Source organism: Hippocampus guttulatus, chromosome 6 (assembly GCF_054856545.1).
Source record: "Hippocampus guttulatus isolate MCC_2025c chromosome 6, RoL_Hgut_1.0, whole genome shotgun sequence".
In the NCBI taxonomy this organism is placed as follows: Eukaryota; Metazoa; Chordata; class Actinopteri; order Syngnathiformes; family Syngnathidae; genus Hippocampus; species Hippocampus guttulatus.
The window spans coordinates 17,664,367-17,692,260 of NC_141266.1; the positions used below are offsets into that span (position 1 = coordinate 17,664,367).

At 46.4% G+C, this 27,894-nt stretch overlaps 1 protein-coding gene and 1 long non-coding RNA gene across 6 annotated transcripts in view; one reads left to right on the forward strand and one right to left on the reverse strand.

The window, feature by feature from the left end:
- Nucleotides 1-266: 266 nt before the first annotated feature.
- Nucleotides 267-10,548, forward strand: LOC147203866 (uncharacterized). The gene is made up of 3 exons (XR_015101113.1): nucleotides 267-419; nucleotides 6,717-6,777; nucleotides 10,435-10,548. It is a non-coding gene; the product is annotated as an uncharacterized LOC147203866 (long non-coding RNA).
- Nucleotides 1,132-27,894, reverse strand: part of LOC147203867 (uncharacterized) — a 28,961-nt gene continuing 2,198 nt past the window's right edge. For 2 of the 5 annotated variants that reach the window (XM_086112821.1, XM_086112822.1), the window contains exons 2-14: nucleotides 21,321-22,110; nucleotides 15,531-19,260; nucleotides 12,377-12,692; nucleotides 12,018-12,194; nucleotides 10,441-10,535; nucleotides 10,272-10,345; nucleotides 8,448-8,493; nucleotides 8,322-8,362; nucleotides 8,173-8,243; nucleotides 7,904-8,079; nucleotides 4,845-4,939; nucleotides 4,577-4,739; nucleotides 1,132-2,742 (exon numbers count right to left, since the gene is read on the reverse strand). In XM_086112821.1, the coding sequence (XP_085968947.1) occupies nucleotides 4,599-4,739; nucleotides 4,845-4,939; nucleotides 7,904-8,079; nucleotides 8,173-8,243; nucleotides 8,322-8,362; nucleotides 8,448-8,493; nucleotides 10,272-10,345; nucleotides 10,441-10,535; nucleotides 12,018-12,194; nucleotides 12,377-12,692; nucleotides 15,531-19,260; nucleotides 21,321-21,938 (5,580 nt within the window). In that variant the 5' untranslated portion in view covers nucleotides 21,939-22,110 and the 3' untranslated portion in view covers nucleotides 1,132-2,742; nucleotides 4,577-4,598. Of the gene's footprint in view, nucleotides 2,743-4,576; nucleotides 4,740-4,844; nucleotides 4,940-7,888; nucleotides 8,080-8,172; nucleotides 8,244-8,321; nucleotides 8,363-8,447; nucleotides 8,494-10,271; nucleotides 10,346-10,440; nucleotides 10,536-12,017; nucleotides 12,284-12,376; nucleotides 12,693-15,530; nucleotides 19,261-21,320; nucleotides 22,111-22,401; nucleotides 23,184-27,894 lie in introns of those variants that run through there. The other 3 variants (XM_086112823.1, XR_015101112.1, XM_086112824.1) reach the window with 3 other exon arrangements.

Genomic DNA, 27,894 nt, shown 5'->3' on the forward strand with positions numbered 1-27,894 from the left:
GTTTGGTCATGTGACATTCGCAAGCTGTACCGTGATTGGTCATTACCTGCGACCTGAGGAACGGTGACGTAATTTCCAATTGACAGCAAGTGGCAGAACGGCCTCCCCCGACAGATGGATAAAAATGGGTGGATTTTGCCGCTTAATTTATATTCCGCAAACCCAATATTAACCACAATTACGTGCTTTGACGAGAGATGCAGCATAGAACATATTGTTGTCATTAAGATTTTAGACTTGACTTCCTATTTAAACTTTTATTTTGAAAGTTAAGCGTCGGAACGGTGTAACAGCCTATCAGCCATCATCTACTACACCTGCGGTCCGTTTCTGCTGCTGTTCTGACGACGAAATATGAGTTTAAAAGTGGATATTGGGATGAACGGGGACATAAACCTCACTGTGCGATATGATATGAAGTGAGTAATTTTTACCTGGAACTTAATGAAGAAACATTGTGTGTGAATTCTAGAACCTTGACTCGGGTGCAGACCGTCTTAAATTCCTGTAATTGGCATTCATTTGACGTGTAAATTAAGACTGGTAAGGACTGTAATGCAACTGCAGTGTATACGTCAGATGTAATCAATGTATTGGTAGATAAGCGCCAAAGCACAAAAGCTACTTATTAGCCGTTGTTGAATATTAGTCGCGCACGCCTTCCTGTCAAAACGTCAAACGCATCGTGAGCCTTCCTAAAAACGTTCAACGTCACCAACCAGTTTTAAATACTTGCCTCTTAAGACCCCAAATCACGAGTGTTTCTTTTTTCTTTCTTTCATCAAACTAGCCTTGGAGAAAATGAAAGACCCCCTTGTAAAAGCAATCATCACCGTTTGAAATGTCCTCTGTGTGCCTCTGCGCTATAAATACTGGCCATGGTTGTTTTCCGAAGGGCAGTAAGAGGAGAATTATTCCCCAGAGTGATCCACAGCCCTCCCCCCCACACCTTGGAGATCTGATCACACGTCATCCATTATGGGTCATTATGGAGGACAAACCCGTCCCAAGCAATGTAAACACCAGTAGGTGCCACTGTTCGGCCAATATGGAAAAATGGACCCCCCCACACACACACACACTCATTGCACACTTGCCTTGTAAACAGATGCACCAAAAGAGTTTGCAGGGTTTGGAACTGGTAGACATAAAATGCTTTTTATTATGGGATATATAAGTCAAAAAAAAATCTTACTTTCTATGACGTTTAGTTTTTCAGATGTACGTTTTTAGAGGCAGCAGGCAAAGGTTACAAGTCATGCATACTAGATAACTTAAGTGTACCTTTGCTATAAAGTTAATAACTTGCAGCGATGCACTGTTACAAAAAGGAAGGGGGAATATATATATATATATATATATATATATGTGTGTGTGTGTGTGTGTGTGTAGGATATGTAAACAGTCAAAGAAATTGCACTTTCTTGGCTCGTTAAGAAAAAAAGCCACGACAAATTAAAAATCACTGACCAATAAAAACATGCTTGTCTAAAAAAACATTACAAAAAAAAAGGTATACAATCATAGTCTAATGACAACTGTCTCATGTATTGGTCAGCTGTAAAAGAAAAAAAGAACCCACAATGGGATTATTAATTCTTGTCATATAGTTTTGTTATGTACAATACATAAAACTAAATGTTATGTATTGTACGAAGTGAGCAAATGCTCCTAAAGTGAGAACGATCTATGAACATTCTGTACACAAAAATAACTAATAAAAACGGTATAATGTAACATATAGTCTTATTTGGGGGGGGGGGGTATTGCTTGGACACAAGACAGCTTGGCACTTCTCCTTAGCATTTCATATTTGCCATCTTTTTCCTCTTTTTTTTCCTGTTAGTTTTAAACACCCTGGGACATTCTGATTGTCAATTAAACATTCTGAAAGGCAGTCGGTCTGAAGTATGTAAAGACACATTTGACCTTCCTTTCTTCCCAGGAAGCAACACTTGAAGAAAAATAGTTCACAATAAACATTCCTCGTATTCATTGATTTCTTCAGCGCACACACACACACAAAAATCTTTCTGAAAACCTTATGAGAGATTCTTTTGCAGCAGTGCCAAAATTCCTCTCATCATGAAGAACCCCCCCCCCCATTCCCCAGAACTCCCCCCCCAATGCCCCCCACCCCCATGTCTTCTGATTCACTCGCTTGTAAAGTGAAGAAAAGCCAAACAAGTGCTTTTAAGCTGGCGCGCTTCCTCCCTTTCCCTCAAGGTGCAATGTGACTTTGAAAGCTTCATTAGTGACCTAGTTTGCGTTCCCAGCCAGTAGTCCGAGAACCACCGAGGGTCTATGTTCTTTCCCCCCAGTTTTGCTTTAAGGTGCCCAAGTAGGAGCATTGCAAGTGTGGGTTTTTGTTTGTTTGTTTTTTTAGCGGGGGATAGTATACACACTTGTTTAGTGTCTTTTAGCGTGCTCGGGCACTAGTGCAAATTAATTTCAGCTGGTCTGTTTTCTGTTGATCCTCCCTCTATCACTCTCTTTTTTTTCCTCTCTTTCGTCCCGGACAAAAGATGTGTTGCCATGGTTTCATCCTTGCTGTGATGCCCTTCAGAGCGCTCGGTTCAGTGGCTGTCAGAGCACGCCGTGATGTCTTTCTCGCGTTTTGAAATTCTCCTCTGCTCCACGCCGGCGTCGGTGCTGTTGACGGGTGTTGTTTTTCTGATTCAAATGCAGCACCTGTCCGCGTGTCTTGAGGGCGTGCCTGGTCCCTTTTCCTCTTGAGTGCTCCTGCCTACAGGGAGGGGAGATACTGTCAATCAATCAGCGCTTGTACAATGAGTATTAGGTGTTGAAACCGAGGAGTTGACAAGTTGATGAGTTGACTTTGAGGTTGAACGCTTTTCACGTGTTTTTGGAACCAATTTGCAAAGGACTTTTGTCTTGCTCGTCTGCTGCCCGGTGGCCCAACTGCAACACTCTGTAGAGCAGCAAAATGACCGGCCAAGATGGCAGTGGAGCCTTCATACATCTGAGCAGATGAGAACAGTCGTTAGCCTCGCTAGCTTCAGCTATTCCAATCATCGTTAGTCTTAAAACAGGGTTTCTGCAGCTTAAGGCAAGTGACATGTAACATGTTTCAAGGCAGGGGTGTCAGACTGATTTTTGTCGCGGGCCATATTGTAGTTACGGTTTCCTTTGGAGGGCTGTTAGGAATTTTGGGAAACCATATAAATGTTTAATCACCTGCACATATTACATTTACAGCGCATAACAAATTGACAAATAACTAGTTTTAAAATCAGAAGTCAAGAATAATGACTGTTATTGTAGATTATATATGACAATTAGAAATTTTGGTTCAGACTTTAGCAAGCATCACGGAACTTGACATGCTCGATTTGCTTTTGCGGGCCACATAAAATGATGTGGCGAGCCAGATCTGGCCCCCGGGCCTTGACTTTGACACCAGTGTTTTAAGGCTTTTGAATTCCAGTTTAAATTCAATTCAAGAAAAATTTCCCCAATGTCCCACGTTGTCCAAAATTGTCTGTTTTTAAGCGTCACAACTAAAACCACATCTCTGTTTTGTTGGTTGCACAATATTACTGCTAAAGTCTTTCAGTCAAGTATTTTCTTCAGAATGTTTTATTTATTTTAAATTTAATTTATTCTGAGATTTTAGACTATTTACAATCCTAAAATCTCACTTTTTGTCTATATTTTTTAAGACTTTTGAAAGATTGATTTAACACGCCCTGGAGGCCCAGTGGAGTGAGTGGTTAGCGCGTCGACCTCACAGTGCAGAGGTACTGGGTTTGATTCCAGCTCCAGCCTTCCTGTGTGAGGTTTGCCTGTTCTTCACGTGCCTGCATGGGCTTTTTCCGGGTACTCTGTTTTTTTCCAACATTCCCAAAACATGCATGGCAGGCTGATTGTACGCAAAAAAAAATAATGGATGAATGGACCTTGTTTTTCATATTCATGCATTCAATGCCTTCCAAGACTTTTTGAAGGGGAGGTCAAGTCAAATATGTTCTCCACAATATATTCTAAACACGGTATTCTGATTAGATTGTGTTTGTGGAATAGGAGTTAAGAAGAGAAATCCACCCATTTTGGGGGCAGCCATTTTGGCGCTTGCTGTCGACTGAAAATGACATCACAGGGCCTCAGGGCTCAGGGCACAACCAATCACAGTTCAAACCCCGGCCAACAATTGCCAGAAGAGGCTGGCATGATACACTCAGAACAGTTGAAAAGTTCCACTTAGTCAGGTTTGGCCCAAAAGAGGAATTCCGCCTTTCAGTATGACATTGAGTGAAAACATAACATCCAAATCAATGAAAAAAAAAAAAACCTCTGCCAGAGGAAAATTCAAGTTTAAGAAAGGCTGGGGAGTAATTTGAGGGCACTTGCGTACCAAGCCCGGAATGACTGAATGTCATCATGAAAGCAAAACATTTTGTTTTTGTAGAACATTTATGCAACCATCTAATTGTATGCGCACTTTGGAAAAGGGTTTGAAATCTTGTTTTTATTCTTCTGTCCATGGTACTTTATCAAGGCCGGTGTTGACTTTCTATAAACACGACGAAGTTTCCCATTGTGTCTCCCGCTCCACTTGCCTCAATGCGTGTGTTAGCTTATGAATGCTGCAGGGTCAAAAGTAAATCGTTCAGCCGCTTTCTCCTCTGCTCTCTGCTGCATTCTCCCACTTTGTCTTCCTCAGCCTCCTCCTCCTCCTCCTCATCTTCATCATCTTCTCTGTTCCGGCTCTCCGTGGGCTGCAATGAACAAGATCGCCAAGATAATCATCTACTACTCATGGATACAAATCGGAAGATACCAATCTTCCAATTTGTGTCCAGAGAATGCAGGAATGCACTTACACGGGGGCTGGCGCTGAGCGAGCGGGTGGTGTCGTCGCAGCCCGGGTGGGGGTCACTGCTGGAAATCGTCACTTCCGCCACCCCCACTGGTACATCTGGAAAGAGAATAGAGAGAAGTTGTACAGTTTTTTTTTTTTTTTTGTCACGGTGATCCAAGAAACAAGCGAGTTGGGATGGGAAGGATGCTCACTGGACACATTCGGCACACCTTGGAGAATAATAAGTTTCGCTTGACACTCTCAGAGATGTGTTCGTTTAACAATGTTGATTAGTGCGGTTGTCGTTTGCGGTGCTGTATCGCTGCACTACATCATACAGATAGGTGTCTCGAATGATTGATTTCAATTTCGAGGGGAGTTAAAGGATCAGTGACAGGTGATCGTTAACAAAGCGCCCGGGCGAATTATCGGAGGAGAGGGTCTATTAGGCAGAGGACGCGTGGTGAGCAAATTGGGGATTTTGTCATATTGTCCTTTGAGTCACAACAGAAGTGTCCCAGCTCACCCTCCCACCCCCGCCTAAGAATCACAAATGGTACGGTCCTGTCCATTCATTTTCTATCTACAGTACTACTCCCGCATTTGGGAAGCCGTAGCTTATCCTAGCTGACTTTTGCGTGACAGGTGTGGTGCAAGTCCTCAATTAACCATACAAACATGCATACATGGTTTTGGAATGTGGGAAGAACCTGAACCTGTAAGAACTATGAGGCAGATAGTCTAACCGCGACTCCACCATGTTCCCCACGCATCCAGATTCACAGATCCAGGGACGCTCCGACTTCTTTGTCTCTTGCCACCTTTTCTCGTTTCACCTCGGAGATGCCACTCGAACAAAGCCCCGAACTGAAGTGTGAAATTAACCCTTATATGCATGCACCCTGTAACCCGATAACATAAGCTGTCCACTGTAGTGACTGTGTGAAAGTCATAGGCTGATACGTGGTGGCTCAACTGTCAGAAACCGCCGGTTGGGCTTTCCCAAAACTGCTCACCAAAGAGGCGTCAGGGTTCAAACAACCGTATTTGGGAACCGATGGAAGGGTCTCCAAGGAAGCTAACAATTGCTTTGCATGCAACACAGCTGAAGAAGCATATGTCAAATGTCACACCCCTGTTTCGGCATTCCCCGACACACAGGCGCCAATCCATGTAGATGCCATACTGCCTCTGAAATCAGAAAACTGCCAATCCCCAGTCCGGGTCCGTGTCGGAGCGGTGGAAAATGGCACTCAAAGGCATTGCTTTTGAAACAATGCAGTTCTTGTTGTAGATCTCATTCGATTGTGGTGGTGGACCTACACTTGTGGTCCTTATTTGCTCTTGATTACAATCAGTCAGGGAGACTTTGATTAAAAGAAAGAAAAAAAAGAGGGGGGAGGGGCTCCCTGCTCGCTTCTTGGACACCAAAAAGTGGATGGCAGAGATGGGGAAAGTTTTCTGTGCGCTAAAGCATTCTGTGGTCGGAAAAGCACTTTAGTTTGCGCTGCAGCCCGCGCTGCAGAAAACCAACAATGAGAATGTGGGCTGTGAGAGCGCCACACAAGCATGCTTTTAAAGGAAAAGACACAGGACATCCACATCACCAGAACTCTTTTGTATACAGATATTTCCAGTCAAAAGTTTGGATGCGCTTTGCCACGAATAGCATGGCAAAGTGTCCAAATCCTAAACCGGTAGTGCGTACAACCGCCATCATCATGATGGATGTCATGCGAGACCGACATGATTTTTCTGGTGTCAACACAGAAGGATAATCGTGATGCTAAGAGAGAAACGTGATGCTAACCGTGTAAGCGACACTGTAACGGTGATTAAATGTAGTGATGAAAATGGTAGACGCAATTAACCTCTTTTCACACTTCCACGACAGTTAAAAAGCATGATGCAAGCCGCCCGCCTTCAAGAAGACGACCCCACTTCATTTGCAAACGGTGAGTAGTTTTATTTGCTTGTACTTCTATCGAGTGAATTTTAGGGACGGGCAATCAAAGCGCAGTCAGTGTTGCCATATCGTGATTTGGTTGCTAAATTTAGCAATTTTTCCAACCGCTTCAACTTGAGACTTAAATTCCCACTAAAAAACGGACATAGTTGTTCTCACGTTGCTTTGCATAAGACAAGGAAGGAGCCCAGTGGAAGTCAATCACGCTGAACAAGAACGGTGAATTAGCATGCGTACTGGCCGAGTGGTGACATTCATGCATTCGTTAATGTTCGTTCAGATGGTAAATTGTCAACGTATTAACTCATTCAATCCCAGCCATTTTCACTGGAGCAACCCCCTCAATCCCAGCGTTTTACTGGATTTTGACTGATCTTGCGAGGCCCACAGAATATTTGGTTCTAATGCTATACAAACATGGAGCCTACCAAAATAAAGTTTAGACTCTCTTCTTTCAGCAGAAAAAAAAGTTTCTATCTTTTTTTCCATTCTTCAGCAATCGGCATTACAAAATCGCTAAGTTTCATGAAAATGGTGATTCCTGGGCAAAAAAATGAGAAAAAGAGCATGTGAGTCACCACTGCCACCTACTGGTCGCTTTTTGACATGATTTGCAGTGCAAACGGCTTATTCTCACTCACAGATTGCATCAGACCCTCCTCCTCTCTATGACGCAAAAAAAAAAAAAAAGACAGACGTACAAGTACGTCCTTGGTAGGCAGGGCCTAATTTTAAAAACACGTACAAGTACGTCTTGTGGAATGAAAGAGTGAAGGATTGGGTTCTAGTTCTGTGTAGGTCGGTGCAAGTTAATGCATGGGGAAAAAAAACGTGATTGGTATCAAGCGAAATAAAGCAAATCGCAGAAGGGGGAAATAATTAAAGCAAAAAGGCAAACTGGAAATTTGGGGGGAAAAAATAGTTGGAGATTTTATTTTAAGTCCACTTTGCCGAGCCCTGGTTTTGTTTATGAGGCAAATTTGATGAAATATGAACAAATCCAAATAACCAGTGTTCTGCCATGAAGGTATGTCTGAATGTAGAAAGGCAGCGTGTATACCGAGCGCGTGACACCGACAGAAACAAAAACTAACACACACACTTGCTTCATGGACCTGACTTGATGTAGCTATCGTCCCCACTGGCTCCGTCCGCGCACACGACACGCCAGTCCCTCTCCTCCGCCTCGCCGTCCCCCTCTCGCCTCCCCTCCATCCTCAGTCGGATTTGCCGCTCCCTCACCAGCTCCCAGTTCCTCACCAGGAACACGCGATGTGTCACCACGAAGCTCCTGACCCACATTGGAACACATCAGCCGGCGAGTGAGCAAACAAGGCGTCGGATAGCTCTGACAAAAATGCGGGTCACTGCTTGAGTGCCGTACCGCTCGTCGCTGCTCAAAGGCTCCATGTCGAGATGAGGAAAGAGGCTGGCCAAGTCACCCGAGCTCTCCTCCTGAGTGAGGAAAATCCAATACGGATTGAGGTCGCAGCCTATGCGCAGCTTGTCAAACAACTTGTCATTGACTCTCACCGCTGCGCGCCGAGAGGGAAACGTCCTCTCCTTCAGTCGGCCTGCGTGTGAGAGACATTCACAGTGAGATCCCATTTGAGCGCATTCATCTGAAAACATCAAGTACGTCGTTCTGGAAATACTCACAGTAGCGCCGCTTCCTCTTAAGAGGGAAGGCGGGTTGCCTCTGAAGCTGTTGGGGAAATAACACGATTAAAAATTCAAAGTTGTGTCAGAAATTGTGAACGCTGAGGTGCACAATCAGAATGGAATGACATGAACTGGTGACATAACACTGCCGGTGAACGTAACCCAAATTTGGACCTAAGTCGGGAACGCGGCGTCTTATTCTAATCGATGCAATAGCGGCGGTCAAGTCTTAGTTACTGGAAATATCCATCCGTCCATCCATTTTCTGATCCGCTTATCCTCACAAGTGCCGCGGGCGTGCTGGTGCCCGTCCCAGCCCTCTTTGGGGCAGTAGGCGAGGGACACCCTGAACCAGTTGCCAGCCAATCGCAGGGCACACATAGACGGACAACCATTCACGCTCACAATCACATCTAGGGACAATTTCGAGTTCGTGTTCCATTCACCTTCCGTGCATGTTTTTGGAATGTGGGAGGAAACCGGAGCACCCGGAGAAAACCCACGTAGACCTGCAAACCCCACACAGGAATGCCGGAGCCGGAATCGAACCCTGCACCTCCGCACAGTGAGGTGAACGCGTGACCCAGTCGAACACGGTGCCGCCCTTTACTGAAAATATTTGTATGACAAACACTTCTAGGCCGTAGTGATGAAAACTCCATCCATCCGTTTATTATATTGCTGATCGTCACTTGGCTCGCAGGTAAGTCAGAGCCTATGCCAGCTTTAATATGGGCGAGAGGCGGAATACGCCCTGGACTGACCGCCAGCCAAACGCAGTGCACGTATAGACAGACGAGCATTGAAAATCACATCTCAGGGCAATTAAGAGTCTTTGATGAACCAAGCGGAATGAAAGAGGTAGAAAACCCAAACGCCAACATTGGAACCCCCTACCTCAGACCGATGAGGCCCATGTGCAAACCACTCGTCCAACGGAGGTGAAAACAAGCAAATGAAAAACCAGAAGTACGGGGGTAACCGAGCGAACAAAATACAGAATTGCGTGTCATTCGTCATCTCAAAACCGCAGATCTGATCATCCTCAGATACCATACAAATGTTCCCTAAGGGCTGGAATGTATTTCGGAAGTGGAATGTTAGTGCAGAGAAGAGTAAATCACTCACCGCCCTGGCTGACACTCACATGACACTCTTTGATCAAGTTAAAATCCGTTGCGTCATGACATGGCCGTTGCGCAACATTAAAATGACAAGACAAAAATAACCCGAAAGTGCAATCTTCTCTCGTGTGAATGAGGAGGAAAAAAAAGTCTGTCACAGAGCTGTAATTCCCAATAAGATATTGGGTATCAATAAAGGCATCTTCATCAATCATGAGACGCCACCGGAATCGTGTCACTGATCTCGCCTTTTGACAATCTTGCAGTAGAAAGCGCCACGCTTTGCTGCCAATGAGTGTTAGCGCTGAGAAATATTACAGCTCAGCAGTCGCAAATGAGCTGCACATTTTGTTCTTTGGATGAAGTTGGAATCCGATGAGAGATGACAAGCCATTCCAGTGTCGAGCAGAAATAACCACAAACCGCAACCCTCTCTTGGATGACGCGCAAAGGCTACTTTTTTTTTCCTCTGCCGAAATGCCATGCAAATGAGGTCCCGATACATCACAGCACAATTTTGTTTCCGTGACCTCGCCTTAGATCTTGCGCACAAAATCCGAACATTTTGGTTCCGGCGAGAGTTAACGTTTTCAAAAAGTCACAGCCGCCACCGGACTCCCAAATGAAACATCATGCCAAGGGCCAGGATTGAAATATCCTGTTGCATGTGTGTGTGTGCGCTTGAGCTGCGTCTTACCTGGTTGTGCTGCCAAAGCCACATGACATCATAGGGCAACTGGAAATGAATCCTCTTCATTCGCAAGTACTTCCCTGTCAGACACAAGCATGAGCATTTGGATGAATGGTCAGACTGACAGTAAAAGCCCGTCACTTCATCTTGTCCTCCACTTCCTGTCTAGACTCACCGACATGGATGGGCGCTGGTAAAAGGCTGTAATCCCACTCGCCCGCTTTGAAGTCGGCACTCCCTCTGGAGAGGGGTCGAGATTGGGAAGGAGGACTGAAAGCAAAAGGTGAACAAATGAATCTATTTAATGCATTGTGGGAATTGAAAAGGGATTGTGCAATTTGGAATTCGAGCAAATTCTGTCAAAAGTTCTGCAATCCAAAATCAAGATTTCACGAAAGACCCGTTTGGTGAGAAGTATTACCGCATTTTCCACACTAAAGGCGCTCTGGATTATGAGGCGCACCTTCAATGAATGGCCTATTTTGTAATTTTTTTCATACATTGGGTGCACCGCTTTATAAGATGCAATCTACAATGCATCCACTAGATGGAGCTACGCTAAAGGAAACGCCAACAGAACGATCAGATGTCAGTAAAGCGTAAAATTTAAAGCAGCGACAGTTCACTTAACTCAACCAACCACCCCTTTTCACTGGAGCAACCCCCTAAATCCCTCACATTTTACTGAATTTTGACTGATTTGCAAGGCCCACAGAATTTTCTGTTCTACAGCTATATAAACATGCGTGTCAGAAGAAAGGTGAGACTTTCAGCAGGAAAAAAGTTTGTTTCTATCTTTCTCCGTTCGTTGGCAATCAGCATTAGAAAATTGCTAAATTTTATGGAAAAGGCCGATTTTCTTCAGAAATCCAGAGAAAATTAGCTTTTTGTAAAAGCATGCATTTCAAGCATCATTTCAAGTTTGACACTATTTTTTGCTTTTTTGACAGCTCAAATACCTCAATAATGTGTTCCTCCTACAAAACGACATTACAAAAAATGTTTTTATAGCAAAAACATTTATCGCATAAAACTATTGAACTATGAACGAAAGTGCAAATTGAACAATGATGGACTTTTGCACCATTGCCACCTGCTGGCCATTTTTCTACTATTTGACATTGTAGTCAAGCCTGCTCCTTCACTGGTAAGATGAGATAAGATAAGAAAACCTTTATTAGTCTCGAGAAGTTGCATCAGACTCTCTTGCACCCTCCCCCATGAAAAAACGTGATTGATGCCTTTAGATGTCATGGGGAGGCGGGGACTATGCGTTAATTGACGCTTTTAGACGTCAAAGGGTTTAAATGAGTTAACCAACAGCAAGTTATAGCACTGACTCGTTAACGTTGAACTCTCTTGCCACTGCTCTATTTCCGTGTTCAACCGCGTAACCGATCGCCTTAAGTTTGAACTCTGCGATGTAAGCATGTCTCTAGCAAGGAGCCGTTTTGGGGTTGAAATATTACCGTAATGACCATACACAAGGTGCATCGGATTTTAAGGCGCGCTGTGAGCTTTTAAGAAAATTGAAGGCTTTTAGGTGCGTCTTTTAGTGCGGAAAACACGGTAATTTGTGGGATTTGAAGGTGAAGGCCACCATCCACAATAGTTTGTATGATGGTGAGCGTTTTGAGTGTTTGAGCCCTGGAATGGATTCTTTTCAATGTGAACCAGCGTCCCGTAACAAATTGTGTTCAATTCGAGGTTTCACGAAATAAATGTCATCCCACAGACGAGCGATTGGCTTACTCTGTCGTTTTGTAATCATCAGAGTAAAGACCGGCTCTCAAAAACATTTTCCTGGGAGGACCGTCTTCACTCTTGTCTCTTTGGACAGCAGCTGGTTGGGATGCGGGCAGCTCGACGGCCGATTCGCCAAAACATTCGGCGGGCGCGTCGCCGCACCCCGTCTCGTCCTCGGCGACACTAAAGGGGGAAAGCATGAAGCGAGAGATAGAGCGACAGGGAGGAAAAAAAAAAAAGAGAAAGAAGAGGCACTGGTTTAGCACACAGTGCTGAAATGTGACCGGTTAATATGGGAAGATGTTACATAGCAATGAGAGGCTGAATTGTGAGAGACGAGCGTTTGGGGCCGGGGAGTGTTTTACCTCTGATGACAGGGAGAAGCGTCATGTTTTCTCTTCCGTCCTCGCTTCCTCTTAGCCTGCGGTTCCGAATCTGTCACCCGCTGCACCGAGCTAGTGCCCGCTCCATCACAGTCCGACAGCGCTCTCCTTCCTCCGGCATTGCCGTCATGACGGATGCACTCTCGCAAGAGGTCGGGCGACAACACAGGGGGAGGCAAAGTGGAGGGCAGAAGGCGTTTTCGGGGTCGGCCGGGTCTTCTTTTGTTTTTCCCTGCGGCGCTGCGTGTCTCTGGCAAACCTTTGAGCTGCCCGCGGCTTCTTGGGTCACCTTGTAAAGCTGCAGTCGGTGTAACGGAGAAGAAAGAGGCGGAGGGATGGGGGGGGGATATAATAAGTGGCAGGGAGGAAATGAGACAGATGTGGATCAGTGATGAGGCCTGCAGGAGGTGTGAGTTGAGACCACTCTAGGCTGAGTCATGCAGTTGGGCCACAGATTAGATGAGTCACAGAATTTCCTCGGCCTCACGTTACTTCGGGGAAAATGATTTATACGCGCGTGCACGCAAACACAGCTCACTGAAGCTTTTCTTCACGTGAACATGTCGTCAGGGCAACATCTAGAGCAGCACGATGCGCGTTTATACTGAAGCCAAAAACTGTTAAATTACAGTCGGCACCGCAAATTTCGGAATGTCGACATAATTCTCATCTCTAAACACCACCACAACGGATTTGAAATGACACAAACAAGATGTGCTTTCACTCCAGACTTTCAGCTTCGATTTAAAGGGGAAGACAACCCCCAAAATTTTCTTTCGACTAATATGTTCTTTGCGGCCCCACTAGTCAAACTAAACACGACATTCTGATCAATATTGCGTTTGTGGAATATGAGTGAAGCAATAAAATACACCTGTTTTGAAAGCGCTATGTAAATAAAGGCACATTGTATCATCCATCTGAGGGGGCGGCCATTTTGCCACTTGCTGTCGACTGAAAGTGACATCACAGTTACTTAGTAGGAAAACGACCAATCACTGCTCAGCTCGCGAATGTCACATGACCAAACTCGGAAAACCTTTATTATTGTAAAGAACATTTTTGACTTGATTTCTCCTTTTACATCCAAATGAGGTGTGGGAATGACAACAATTTTATACCTCCCACTTATTTAGGGGCCAAAAGTTAATGAGACAAATTAGTCACAGCTTGAACATCACCAAATGCTCTATTTCATCCCCGGTGATGCTCTGCAACTGTCTTAAGATCGTGCTTGTTTTGGGGACGTTTTCCCTTCAGTTTTAGCTAGCGGGTGAAAGGCATGCTCACTCGGATTCAGCACAGTTGATTGACTTGGGCAATGCATAGCATTCCACTTCTTTGCCCTAAAAAACAAACAAACAAACAAAATAAAACCCCTCTTTGGTTGCTAACACAGTATGCTTTGGGTCATTGTTCATCTGCACTGTAGAGTGCTGTCTAATCAGTCAGCTCTGAAGCTTTCGGCCGAACACGAGCGGATAATATCGCCTGCAGAGCTTCAGAATTCATGCCGATGCTATCGTCAGCAGTCACATCATCTTCAAATATAAATAAAATAAATTTGTTCCATAGTCTCCCATACGAGTGTTGACGTCCCGATATTATTGAACCTGACTGTATTAACACTACATTTAACGATTTCACGACTGCATGTTTTTAATAAAGTACAGTATTTTTTTTCTTTCAAATACATTACAAACATTCGGGGCGAAAAGCCGATTTGAGACGCGTGTGTTTGGAGTGGAAGAGGAATGTCACGGAACCAATTAACTCATTCACTCCCAAAGACGTTTTTAAACGTCTTTTCAGACTTGGTCTAGAATAGTCTGGTACTGAATGAGTTAAAGACGTATCTCAAGGCACCGCCGCTCAGACCTCTGCGTACATGTGAACGCATTGTTTGCGCAGTTGTCTAATGTGCAACATCTTCCCAAAGGTCTGCCCAGACCGCGTGTGCGTGCTTTCTCTCCAAACACACATGCGCTTAGTTTTGATGTCCATGTTCTTTTCTCGACATGTTCCACTCACACGTTCCGTCCAAGCAACCTCACGCTGACCCGCTAATCCTTCATCAATCACTCTTGAGCTCATCTTTCCTCTTTCTTGCCATTTTTCCACAGCCTCCGACAAGGCTGACCACTCTTTGCTTATTGAATCTCTCCAAGTCAAATAGGCCCCGTCGGCTGGCGGCCCATCCTTAAATAGCCACTCTTGTGGTTTAACTAATGACTGTGCTCTCTGGGTAGCCTTGGGCTCAAACATCGTGTGGTTCGCGACAGCCTCGAGGAAGATTTTCTGGCTGGATCTCATCAAGACATAACACTTTGTGGGGTTGGGGGGGGGGGGAAATTCCAACAGAAAACGGTTGCCGAGCGGTTGTGTGTGTAAAACACATCCGCTGCGCAGCAGAAGGAACCTATAAAAAGACAAGTCTGATCTCGTCTCAATCGGTCGTCAGGCTTTAATGTGTGCCTAAAAAAAAGTCTTGGGGGGAAAAAAAAAAGAAATGTCCCTTTTCTTTCTTTTTTTTTTGCTGTTAAACTATGCAGGAGCAAAATTACAATCTATCTCTATATCACAGAGCTAATAGAAAAATGAACAAACTCAAAGGTCTATCATTCCATATGGTTGATATGGGATATTTTGGGATCATTTCCCAGATTTCCCATAAAAAGCCTTTTTTTTTTTGTAATCATGTGACCGGCGCCAAGGTCAGGGCCACCAAATGCAACATTTAAGATGGCATTTCATGGATGTAGTGTGAGAAAGAAAGCCCACAAATGTCTTTTTTATGTTTAAACCACAACGGTCATAACATTTGATCGTTGGGCCATACCTGTTCATAATTTAGTATGGCACTCGGAGGACTAAATGGCACCTGCCTGGAAAAGCTTTCCGCACCCTTAATTTAACACCCCGAGGTTGGTTGTTTTAATTGGCGGGGATTTGTTTTTGTGTGGCCCTCCTGTCTGCCATGTTTGTTTTCATGTGTGCAGCAATTTCCCCAAGAATGTTCACCTTCAAGAATGTAGTTTAAAAATTGAAGATTAACTTCTGATTAAATGCACATCTCAAGTAGAAACCTCCTGATTGAGGTCACTGTTGTTTACCGGCGAATTTAGCAGCATCTCACCTGCTTCTCTCCTCTCAGTCCAAGCCGACTCGTCCGTCCTCCACGACCTGTCTCCGCTTCCGAGATTCCTACCGGCCAACCCGCTCCTCAGGCCACGTCCTCCCCCCGTTGCCACGTCGACCGACGTGAACAGGTTGGTGTGCGTCGCGGATGGAGCCGTCCTGCTCGGGTAGGGGCGATGAATGTCATCCCCGTCGTTGTCCTCCGGGTCAGAGGGAATCATTGGACCTACGCGTCCGGCGGAAGACCCCCAGCTGGCGTTTGGGAAGGACGCACCCCTTAGTTTGGCCCAACTTTGGCCCAGGGCGCCCCAGCCACCTCCGAACGACGACAAGTGGGAGGAGCCCAGTCCCACGGAGAAGAGCGACGCGTGTTTTGATCTCTCTGCCAACGATGACGATGCGGCAGTCGAGAAGGAATTATTTGCATCGTCGCGTAACCAAGGTGAGTCTTTGGACAGCAGCCCCTCCATTCCTCTCGTGCCCTTCCGTCCTCCTCCTTGCCCCAAAATGAACCTTGACTTTGAAGTGGAGAAGGCCTCTCTTGCCACCGCGTCCTCCTGTTCCTCATGCGCCAAGGCGGCCTCCCCTTCCGCGTTACGTTCGCACCGCCTTTGTCTGTGTTTATGTTTGTGACCGCAGTCGCACGGGAGGCTCGATGCGTAGCCTAAATTGAGGCCTCCTCCGTTGCCGTCAATCTCCCCCCCGAGAGCGCCCTCCCTCAGCAGCCTGCTCCTCTGCCGATGGAACCTGGCGGGGTTAAGGAGGATGTGGGCGTGGTGGGGCTGCTGCGAGGCATACTGGTGAGGAGACGGAAGCGGGTACGAGCCGGGAAGATGGTGGTAAAGCGTTGTGGCCGGCGGGTAGTTACTGTAGAAGCCCACGTTGTCAATTGTTTCCTGGAACTTGGACGGCGGGCATCCGCACTGCCTGCGCTCCGGCTTCCGGTTACAATGCAGCGTCTGGCAGGGGTAGAAAGACTGAGAGGAGAAGGAGGGGTTCGCGGCGTAAGATGGAGGGTGGGGAGAATAGAAGCCATTCAGATTGATCCTGAAAATATTGGAGCGGTGAGAATGCGAGGGCTGATGGCGCCTGCCGCCGTCAAAGGCCTGGCCCAGCTCCGACCTGGCCCAACCTCGCCGACCGATGTGGACTTCACTGAATTGACCGATGAGCTCTTCCAGTTCGGACAGAAACTCTGGATCCTGCATGAGTAGCAGTTGATGTTTCTTTTTGTGTTTGTTTTTCGGTCTCTTCAGTGCGTTGTGACCGACGAAAGGGTAGTAAGCTGAATGAGGGCACTTGTTATGTCCAGGGCAGGGACACAGGCAATTACAGGAAGAGGGGCAGCCGTAATCTCGCCGCCTGTGCCGATGTCGCTGCCGCTCGACGGAAGTGGAGTTGCCCATCGGATTCTTGTGTCTGGCCATCGGGGGCTCGGCGAGTGAGGAGCGCTTCGGGCCCCCGAGAATGCCCGCAGACCCTCGGCCCAACCTGAGCGCGCCTCGAACGGCCCTCATTTCCGCTCGCTCGCAGACACTGTTGTTGTCCGTTCCGATCCCGCTGTCGCTGGGCAACGTCTCGTCGCTGTGCGATTCACTCCTGGGCGACGGAGTGGCGTCTTTGAGGTGGGCGGGGGGGCTGGGCGTGGGATGGAGCGGAGCGCCCGCGGGGGAGAGCTTACACGACGACTGGTGAAAAGGGAAGTGCTGCCTGCCCTGGCACGGACAACTTTTCTTCACAAAGGGGGAGAGGGAGGAGGAGCAGGACGGGGGACGGGGGGAAGTGCAGGAGGACGACGGTGACGGGAGAGAGAACGGCGGAGGAAAAAGCAGAGCGGACGCCGGTTCGGCGACGCTTCCCTCGCTGTAAGGGCTGTGGGCCCCGCTGGAGTGCGTGAGGGACGGGGAGGGAAACGGGTGAGCGGCAGGAGGCTGAGGCTGGTTGGACATGAAGAGGGATGTTTCGGTGGGCTGGCTGAACAAAGACGACGGAGCGTAGGTGTGGGAATTCAGACGAGCCGTTTGGGATTTGGGCTTGCGTCCTCTCCTCTTGCCCATGTAGATGGTTCCTCTCTTGCTCACGTTGATCTGAGGGCCCAGCTTGGTCCCAAAGGAGGAGGACAAGTCGGAGAGCGTGGGCACTGTCGGAGGTTCGATCGGCTTGTATGTTTTCTGAGAATGGGCAAAACCTTTCACGCTCTCGCTGTCCTTTCCGCCGTTGGCAGACGTCATCGCCTTGTGAAGTCTCTTCTTCTTCCTTTTCTTCATCTCGTTAATCAGCCTCCTGATCTTGAGCTGCCTGTTTCCCTTCTCGGGAGGAGGAGAAGGAGGATCTCTGTTCTTATCGGGGACGTCTGTTTTTTGAAGCTGTTGTTTGCGAGGACGGCCGCGCTTCTTTGGGCTGGAGTCCAGGACGACGGGGCTTTTCTGGATGTCATCAAACTCCAAAAAGGCGACCTCCTCGGGGGAAAGTCTTAGAGGGGATTCGGCAAAGATCATGGTGTGGGATTTGGGTCGGCCTCGTTTTCGGGTCGGGGTTGCAGGGGTTTTGGAAACGGGCTCCTTCGAATCGGATATGGAGAGGTTCTGTTTCGGGGATGATGGCTTTGTTGTCGGGGAGCAAGAGGGAGTCGAGTGAGCGGACAACTTCTGAGAGAAACTCTGTTGAGAATCCGTTTCGTGATTTTCCGCCCTCTGAGCCCGGTGCACCAGTTTGGTCCAGCTGGGCCTTCTGGCTTTACGTTTTTTCAGCGGTCTGCTGTCCTGCTCTTGGCGGGAAGGCGGCGGCGACAGAGGGGGCGGGGCAGAAGATGACGGCGGATGCTTTGGCGGCGCCGTTGAATACCTGACAACGTCATTGTCCTTTGACTTTGGAGCGCCGTCGGCAGTCGCTGCTTGCGGCTCGGCCTGCTTGATATGATCTCTCCCGCTCCCCTCGTCAGATCTTCCTGGGTCTGCCACTTTGTACGGGTTATCAAATTTACCCATGGCGCCTGAGCACGTGTCCTCTTTTCTGTGTTTCTCTGGGCTTGTCTTGCTCTTCTCAGACTTTTCTCCCGTCTTCAATTCGTCGCCGCTTTTGTGGTCTTTACCCTGTTGCCATTTGCCGTCCTTCCCTTTGTCTTTTTTCTTCTTTTTGATTTCCTCCTTTCGACGATCGCCCTTAACTCTCTCCGCTTCCAGTCCATCTCCCTTTGGCTTTCGTTCTTTTCGTTTGTCTTTCTTTACCTTGCGCTCTTTAGCTCTCTTTTTGTCATTGGAGCGCTTTAGTGAAGCTTCCTGAACTTGGGACTGCGCAGGAGACGCATCCAGAGCGGGGGAGGAGTTTGATTTATCGTTAACCGAGGGGGAGTTATTCTTCTGCGCCAAGCAAATCTCTGTTTTAGAAGAACCCGGAGGTGTTGCGTCCACAGCGGGAACGGAGCTGCTGTGTTTTGCAGTTTTGATGGAAAGGGCATATCGCAGTTTATCTTCAGAGCATCTCCCGTTCAAAAGTCCTTTCTTGGTCTGCACCGCGCCGTTGTGTTTCTTGAGGATTTCCCTTCCAGGCAGTGTTTCGCTGCACGGCCTGGAGAGGGTCGCTGAAGCTTCCTGGTGGTTGGCGGACGAACGCGGTTTGAGCACTCCGGGGAACGCCTTCTCGTGGTTGCCTGGACTCTTTTCTTTCTTCCCTCGCTCCAGCGAAGCGGCAGGAGTCATCTCTGTGTTACCCGCCAGTTTGAGAGGAACCTGGGGAGAATTAACACGCAATCTCTGTCATGCACCGCAATGACGGGCAGATCAAATATGTCTGCCGTTGACAACAGTTTAACTGTCAACAATGGCGGGGAGGGAGGAAGATAATAACAGAAATGCTTTTGTTTTTGTCCGCCCATTAAAGTCCAGACTGAAGACAAAGTGACTCAATCAGGCAGAGAAAGGAGGGCGCGGGGAGCGAGGTGACGGAAACGGGAACGGAGGGGGTGGGGGGGGGGGTGGCACAGAAAGGAGAGACACAACGCCAGAGACGGAGGAAGAGGGTGCTATGGGGGACGGAAAGGGAGTGAAAGATAAATGAGAGCAGGTAGAGAAACGAAACGAGGGGACGTAAAAATAGAAGAGAGGGACCAATATAGCGTGTCGGCTGGCGAGAGAAAACGGCGCGATTGGTCGCTATAAATTGCCACTAATACAGATGAGGAGGCCTGACATTTTGTACTTGTCCTTTAATTTTGGTAGGCGGCGGCTTGAGTGGCGTTTGTGCAGCTAAAGCAATAAGCTTCCCCTCAGGCCATCGTCAGAAGGACTGATGGACCAATGCCTGTAATGGCCGAGTGGTTGCTGTGCCGCTGTCCTATTTATAGGTCCTGTTTTGTTAAATATGCTGCTTGCTTATCACTATTGAGACAATTGCTCATTTGACCTTATGATGGCGCAACACATAGCCGGGTGATGTGAGCATGCCCGGTGGTTAGCAAAAAAAACAACAAACCCAACAACAACAACAACGAAAAACACCGCACAGCTACTGTGCATAAGTGCAATTAATAATGTATGAGTACACATTTGGAACTTGCTTCCGCTAACAATCCATCCATCCATTTTTCTGTACCGCTTATCCTTCAGAGGACAAACCGTCATTCCCTCAGAAAAGACGGAAGCTCTCTATGGGCCGAAATATGATGCAAAGAGGGAGACTTCTAAACATCTACAACATGCAGCATCGCGGCCCTCGAGAGCTGGAGTTGCCCATCCATGATGTAGGCCGTCTCTGACATCACCTTCTTTAGACCGCAAAATCGTGAGACTGACTAGCTATGTAGTCCACTCCATTTTGATGCAAAGTCTTTAAGACAGTGGTGTCAAACATATGGCCTGCGGGCCGGAATTGGCCCCCCAACGAGGTTCAATCTGGCCCGCAGGATAATTTAAAAATGAAAAAAATGCATTAAAGACACAGAATGAATATTTTTAATAAAATGCAATTTATGGATTATCCGCTAGGGGCGGACCGTTTTGATCAGAGTAGAAGACAACAATGTTTTGATCAGAGAAGAAAACAGCAGTCTCAATCTGTCCCTGAGACAGACACAACACAGCAGACGGTATTAATGCGCCAATGCTTCTTTATACCAAAACAATGGAAAGACATTTTGGTTATTTATAGCAGAGTATGGTATAATGTTAATGGTCCGGCCCACTTGACATCTACCGAGTCCGTATGTGGCCCACAATGTGAAATGAGTTTGACACCCCTGCTTTAAGATATCCTGAATCAACAATTGAGAGAATTGGAGGATTGTCCGTCCTCAATCCCCACCCCACAAAAATGTAACTCTTCTCAACAAGCTGCACATTTTGTTTTGTTTTTTCCTTTCAAACGTGTTGCGAAATGACACTACGACTTTATACTTGCTATTAAAACAGGCGGGGGCTGTTTTGATGCTTGTTACCCGGCATTCATACACTATCATGGTTTGTGATGCCAGCAGCTGACGGTCTTGCATGTGTATGCCCTTCGTAGAGACGAGCCTACAGAGAATCATCACCCGTCTCTGTGGCTCCCATCAGCTTTACTGAGCTTTAATAGTGAGTTACAGCTCATTGTTTTTCCTCTAGCGACAACACTTTTATTGTCCCCCGCTCGCATGGTGCAGTTTTAACAGCTCTGCCTCCATGCTGAAGAGACACATGAATGAATGTGTCCCATGAACGCTGGATGCGTAAACGAGCAACAGTTTGCACCTAAGCTTAGAATATCGTAAGGAGGAAAGGAGTTTGTTGATGTCATGAAAGGAGGTTGAACTCACCTGTTTGGTCCCTGGGTTCGCGATGGCTGAGGCTACGGTGGAAAGAGTAACATTTGCTGGTGTTAAAGGCCGTGCGGCTGCTGCTGCTGATGATGATGATGATGGTGTTGATGATGATTGCAAAGCGGCAGATGCCGTTTGTTTACACGCAATCTGGACGCCATCTGAACCCGAGCGGTTTTCCCTGCTCGCCTCGTCCGCATCGGTTGCGGTCCTGGCGGGCAGGGCGCCCCCTCGACCCTGCTGCCTCTGATAGGTTCTGATGGTGGGCTTGCAGACGTAGCTCTCCAAGATCTTGGGCGGCTTCTTGGTGCGCTTGGCTTGCACGCCGATGCGGAGTCGCACGTTCCCGTCAGGGCAGCTGGTCTCTCTGCCACATAACTGAAGCTGCTGCTGCCCCGCGCCCCCACAACGACCCTCAATGAGCAACTCCAGCACCGCCCCCTTGTCCCCTTCCCTCTTCTTCCCTCGCCTGTCCTCCTTCTTCCCCGCGTCCAAATCCTCTGTCTCCACACGCTTTCTTTTTCCCTGGTCCTGCTCAAAGTCCTCAGTTACAGGGGAGGCATCCAGCGTGGAGTCCGTCATTAGAGGGGTGCCCCCCTTCATTCTCTGATCCATCAGAGAAGTCAGGGGGGAGGAGAAGAAGGCTGAATAGTTCCCAGTATACCACTGAGGGAGTTTTCCTGCAGGTGGAGGTGAGGTTTTGAAGAAAAAAAAAAACCCCACTCAGTTGAGCTCGTTCATCCGGGAAAGAAAGATCTTGTCCTTTGGGCTTGAGCTGACAAAACGCCTGTTAAGACAGCGAGAGAGGAAAATAGAATCCAGTCATTAGTCACTTCAGTGAGCACAGATGCTGAGCAGCAGCAGAAGCAGCAGCAGCAGCACAGGAATGGGGAGGAAAGTCCCCTTCCAAGCGGGCAGCTGCAGAGAGGCGCTACAGTGTGCGTCCACAGATATGATCTCATCACACAGAAAACCCGGGGGTCTAATCAACGCAGCCCGAGTCCCAGAATGCCTGCACTCAACTGACTGGAAGCGAGACTTGGTCACATCATTGAAAAAGAGTGAACGGAGAACTTACGGCTGCGAAAAACTTTCACTTTTAAGCCCCTCGATATCAGACACCTCGCTGATTCTAACCCAAGCCGCCGCCATCTTTGCGCCTTCTGCTCTCAGCGACTCCTTCTTCCCTTCCTGGCGCTGGGCTGTACTTTCTTTTCTCTCTGAAAAAACTCCCCGTCTCATTTTTGGCAGCAAGCTTTCGCATGCATTCTCTATTAGCCCCCTCCCCTCTCTCTTTCTCGCTCTCTAGCTCACTCCCTCGCTCCGAGTAGACCACACCGCTGAATGGTCCACTCGAACACGATATTCCTCTTAATCACAACCATATTTCCTCCTCTACTTTATCCTTTTCCTTCTTTTCTACCTAAATCCCTCCATTCACGATACACGACAACCCTCCTCCCCTCCTTCCCTCTCAGTCACGGTAACACCGCGTCGGGAAAAGGGGGGAAACTTATTTTTGGAAAGGAGCGCAAATTCCTTCTCCTCCCATTGCTTCCTCTGAGTCAAGTAAGCTTTTCATTGACCCCATTGTAAATGGACGTCTAATGTGACATTACAGCTAGTAACACGCCCTAAAACAACATTCTCCCCACCAAAACAAACTCACTCTTGGTTCAGCCCAAATGAGGACCCCCGGGCACAGCAAATGGACTCAGGCTTTGACCGTCCTTCATAACGTTCACGGTCGCATCAAGGGAGGCATTCATTTCACAATTAAAAAAAAAAAAACACACCTTGCAAAGCATTCTTGCGCCTCTTATGACATCCACTCAAGCGCCTCGGGAGCATTCTAGATGTTTTCATTTAGAAACACCCCCACCCGCTACGCCCCCCCCCCCCCCCCCCACACACACACATCCCCAAAAAGCATTTGCTCAAATCAGACAGAGGAGCTCAAATCAACATCAGTTCCAGTAAAGAGACGTTACGTAAGACCGCTGGAGAGTATTTCCGCCGCCAAACCCTGCTGTGAAATTTGAATAAAGTACGCTGTTAAGCATTTTCATTAACGACCTTCTCGTAAATCATGAAGAAGTACATTATTCGTGGTGATTTTGGACCGAGCCTTGCCGTAAATCGCAAAGAAAGGCAAAGTCATTGACACTAACTGTTATAAAATGTTTCGAATTACCGATAGTAATTGTTGAAAACATAAAAAGTAGCAGTGGGCGAGTACCGATACCATGTATTTATATCGGGCCGATACCGGCCTCATTTCAAGGTATTGGGTATCGTGAAGAATGCTGATATCAGGCACTAATACTTGAAGAAAATAAAATCTGACGTTGAATACCTTTTCCATGAGAGTCGTTGGAGCTACGCTGTGGCTTTTTAACACAATCATACTGGTATCGGTCTGAAAAAACAGTGGTATCGAACATTCCTAGCAAAAACGGTACGCCACAAACTGATGATCCCAAAACGCGTCAATATCATTTGAAACTCACCTTGCAACATTCGCCTGAAAAATAAACATCTTACCGATGATTTGATTGAGATAAAAATGCACCACATGTGTGTCACAAGCCTTAAAAATAGCAATTGCCAAACAATCACACCTCTGTCATTCGTTAGTTCAAGTTTTCTAACAGCCACTCAGCTGGTGTGGTAAAACAAACGCATATAGACTCTCCTCACAACCCCGGCCAAACTTAACCACTCCCCGACATACAAAGAACAGTCGAGATACATCACGTCAACATACCTCCTTGACTCCAATTGCTACTTTCCTATTAGCCCAGACTTTGGTGTCATCTTGTGGCATTGTACAGCATTGTGAGAAAGCACACCAAAAAATACAGATTTTCAAACTAAATTTTTTTTTAATGCCTTTTACGGTACACTTAAAAAAATGGGAAAAGTTGCCAATGCGGTCGTTTATTGAACCCCAGGAGAAAAGTAAAACCCATAAACACAATGAGCCCACTCTTACAGTATACGTAAACGTGGCAGGTCCTTCAACTTAAGGGAAGCCCATTCCGCATGCATATGAACAGTCTTTTATACTCTATGAACTATCCCGCCCAAACATAACTCTAAACTATCGCAACGTTGGACCAGCAGCTATTTCCATGACAGGATGATGGGTGGACCTGACACACAGAGTGAGCTTGGGCTCCTCAGTAGCGCTGAGGCGACGATTAAATCATGATAATGGCCCCCGCCGTCTTTCCGGCATCCAATGGCGGCGGCAACGTTATCATCAATAACTGCGAGCATCTGCCTGACAACAGCATCAGCGCGAGAGCTCAGCTGGATGTCAGGAATGGATGTGGTGTTAAGAAGCCCCGGGCGCCTCACCGACGCATGCAAGTTGAGCACGAGAATCAGAAAAAGGGAGACAACAAGAATGCATTTCCATATCACGCATGGCTAGTTTTTCTGATTCCTTTGGAATTTGTAAAAGTGTCTGTGGGGGAAAAAAAAAAGCCGTTCTCAAACTGGGATCCCCTGGCCTCTAGGTGCCGCCAGCTGTAGCATGGGAGTCCACAAAATATTGTCAAATAAATTAGGACGTTGGATCACTAAACAAAATATGACGACTGTCAGTCAGTTAAACAAACATAATAAATCAATTACTTTTCCCTACCTTACCTTCAGGCTAATTACAGGATGTGATCGTGCAGGTTTCAAAATTTGGCATGCACACAGCACTTGTAAGCTAGCTACGATGGACACATATTTAATTTGATTTGATCAACTTCATTTTCTATTCAACAGGTAATGAATATTTAGGTGTTGAAATTGTCTCAGTGAATGTTCTGAAGGGTGGCCCAGTGTTCCAGTAGTTAGCGCGTCGACTTCACAGTGCAGAGGTTGTGGGTTCGATCCAGGCTCAGGCCTGCCTATGTGGCGTTTGCATGTTCTCTGCGTGGATTTTCTCGGGGTACTCCGGTTTCCTCCCATATTCCAAAAAGATGCGTGGCAGGCCGATTGAACACTCCAAATTGTCCCTAGGTGTGAGTGTGAGCGCCGATGGTTGTTTGTCCGTTTGTGCCCCGCGATTGGCTGGCAACCGGTTCAGGGTGTCCCCCGCCTACTGCCCGAGGACAGCTGGGATAGGCTCCAGCGACCCTTGTGAGGATAAAGCGGATCGGAAAAAGGATGGATGAATGTTCTGAATTCCTGTTGTCATGCTAGGGATTTATTGTAGCAGTAATTTTGAAAATGTGGTACCACTAAAACCCTGCTATATTGCCGTTCAGTTTTCATGGTCCTGCAACATCGCATAGCTTTTTAACAAGTGTTACTACAGTTGTAGCTGTTTTTAAAAAAAATATTATTATCCCGTTTGTCCAATATTTTTGTGTTATCCGTTGCTTTTGCTCTCTCTCAATAGGTTATATGGGTTTGTCCAACCATCCATTTTCTAATCCGTTTACCCTTACGAGGATCGCGGGCGTGCTGGAGCCTAGCCCAGCTGACTTCGGGGCAGTAGGCGGGGGACACCCTGAACTGGTTTCCAGCCAATCGCAGGGCACACATAGATGAACCATTCGCACTGACAGTCACCGCTAGGGACAATCGGATACAATTTTGTTTTTGCATTAAAGTGTAAAGCAAAACCATATCCCCCCCATCCCCCGATTACTGGTTATTAACCAATTACGGTATTGTTTTTTTATTTGGTATTGTTAAGTGATTAAAAAAACTCTAAACAAAAATTAAGCGATATCACACAGGAGGCATTGATGTCTTCATCAAACTTTTTTGGAACAACTTTTTGTTTCAATTACTGATTTGGTCGTTGATTTCTAAAGCAAAAGCAGATTTTTGCAAATGATCAGTCTGTTTTCATGAAGGAGCTACAAAAATCAGAGACTAATTACTGTTGAGAGGCTGAACTCAGAAGATACGGACAATTGTAAATTGTACCATTGTATAAAACAATGGTTCTCCATAATTACTCGAACAACTAAATAGTTGTTGACTAATTTGATGATGATGAATTAGTTGTCAACTAAAGAAATCATTTTGAGACCTCTACAATCAATAGTTAATTTTTCCCATAGCTGATAAACAATAGTCCATTTTCAACGTCATGGGTCGCAAACCGGTGACCCTCGTATGGTTTATTATAGCACAAGGTACCCAAATCCAGCGTTGAGTTTCAGGGCTTAAAAAAAGTGGAACCTTTAAAAGTGCCGCTATCACCGTACTGGAAGTCATTTTACCCTTAAAGGTAAAACATTCATGTGCAGGGGGGTCCTCAGTTTACGACTGTACTGACAACATTCTGAAGTTCGTGAAGTAGTTTGCAAAAGCGGCTGAAGAATGTGTCGTCACTGAGCACAAGAAGGCACACTCAGTTTGCAGCCTACTCACTGTTTATCATTTGGTCGTTTAATATTTACAGCTTGAAAGTGTTTTTTATGCAAATATTTACAGCGATTATAATTTCCGTGCAAATCAGGGTTAGGTGGCAGCCGTAAAAAAGGGAAACCCATTGTAAAAATGAGGCCCTTGCTGTAGTTCAGATGCTAACAGCACTTAAGCCAGAATCCAAAAGAGGCAGGTATGTTCCCAGAGTTGTAAACGTCAAGTGTACAGAAGTGGAACCTTTACCATACCAACCCAGTGACAAGCCACTGAAGCAACATTAGTGTACCTCGTGGGCTTAATTGTTGGATTCAAATGCACTTTTCTCAGAGCCAAAAGGTCACAGGTACCATAAATCTACATTCAAGTCAACCCCATAAATCTCTTTTATAGGCCCCCGATGTAACTAAGGCTGGATTTCCATTGCATGGACACAATTCCAATTTTTTATTCTCTCATTTGGAACAATTGGGTTTGTGCGTCATGGCAGCACAACTAGGAAAAAAAATTGTGTGGAATCAGCGATCTTCAGATTGAATCAGTCCTCTTCTGAAAAGGGATGAAATCTATCATATATCTGATTACTGCCAATGCAGGTGCGGCATATAAACTCACCGAACGGATATACACCGTCAATACAAGCCCGACGTCATCGGAGTACATTGAGTGATCTCGCATAATTGCCCATGTTTGCTCATACATCACATTCACAAACACCAGCTGCAAATCAAAACTACAAGGAAAGCAAAGACAATTGAATACGGTCTAAACTACAATCTGCAGACATCAAACATGGTCTAAATGTGCTTTATTAAAAGTGATGAGACATTAAAGATGATATAAATATGCAAGATTGGACGTAAGTCCGTCATTTACATAATTCAGGGCACACACGGGCGTACAACCATTCGCGCTCACACTCGCACCGAGGGACAATTTAGAGTGTACAACAAGTCCTTATATCACCTTTATTTATTCTTATTATTTTTAAATGTATTGTTTATATTTGTGTTAACATTTGCGGAGTTATTAATGTATATTTTGAACCCATGCATGTTTTTGTAATTTGCTGTGCCAGTGTAAACAAACAAACAAATAAATCAATAATTAAATAAATAATGGCTGGTGCATATTTAGAAGCAAAAATGGTTTCTTCCACTTTCTCCTCTGCGTCAAGGTCCAAATTGTG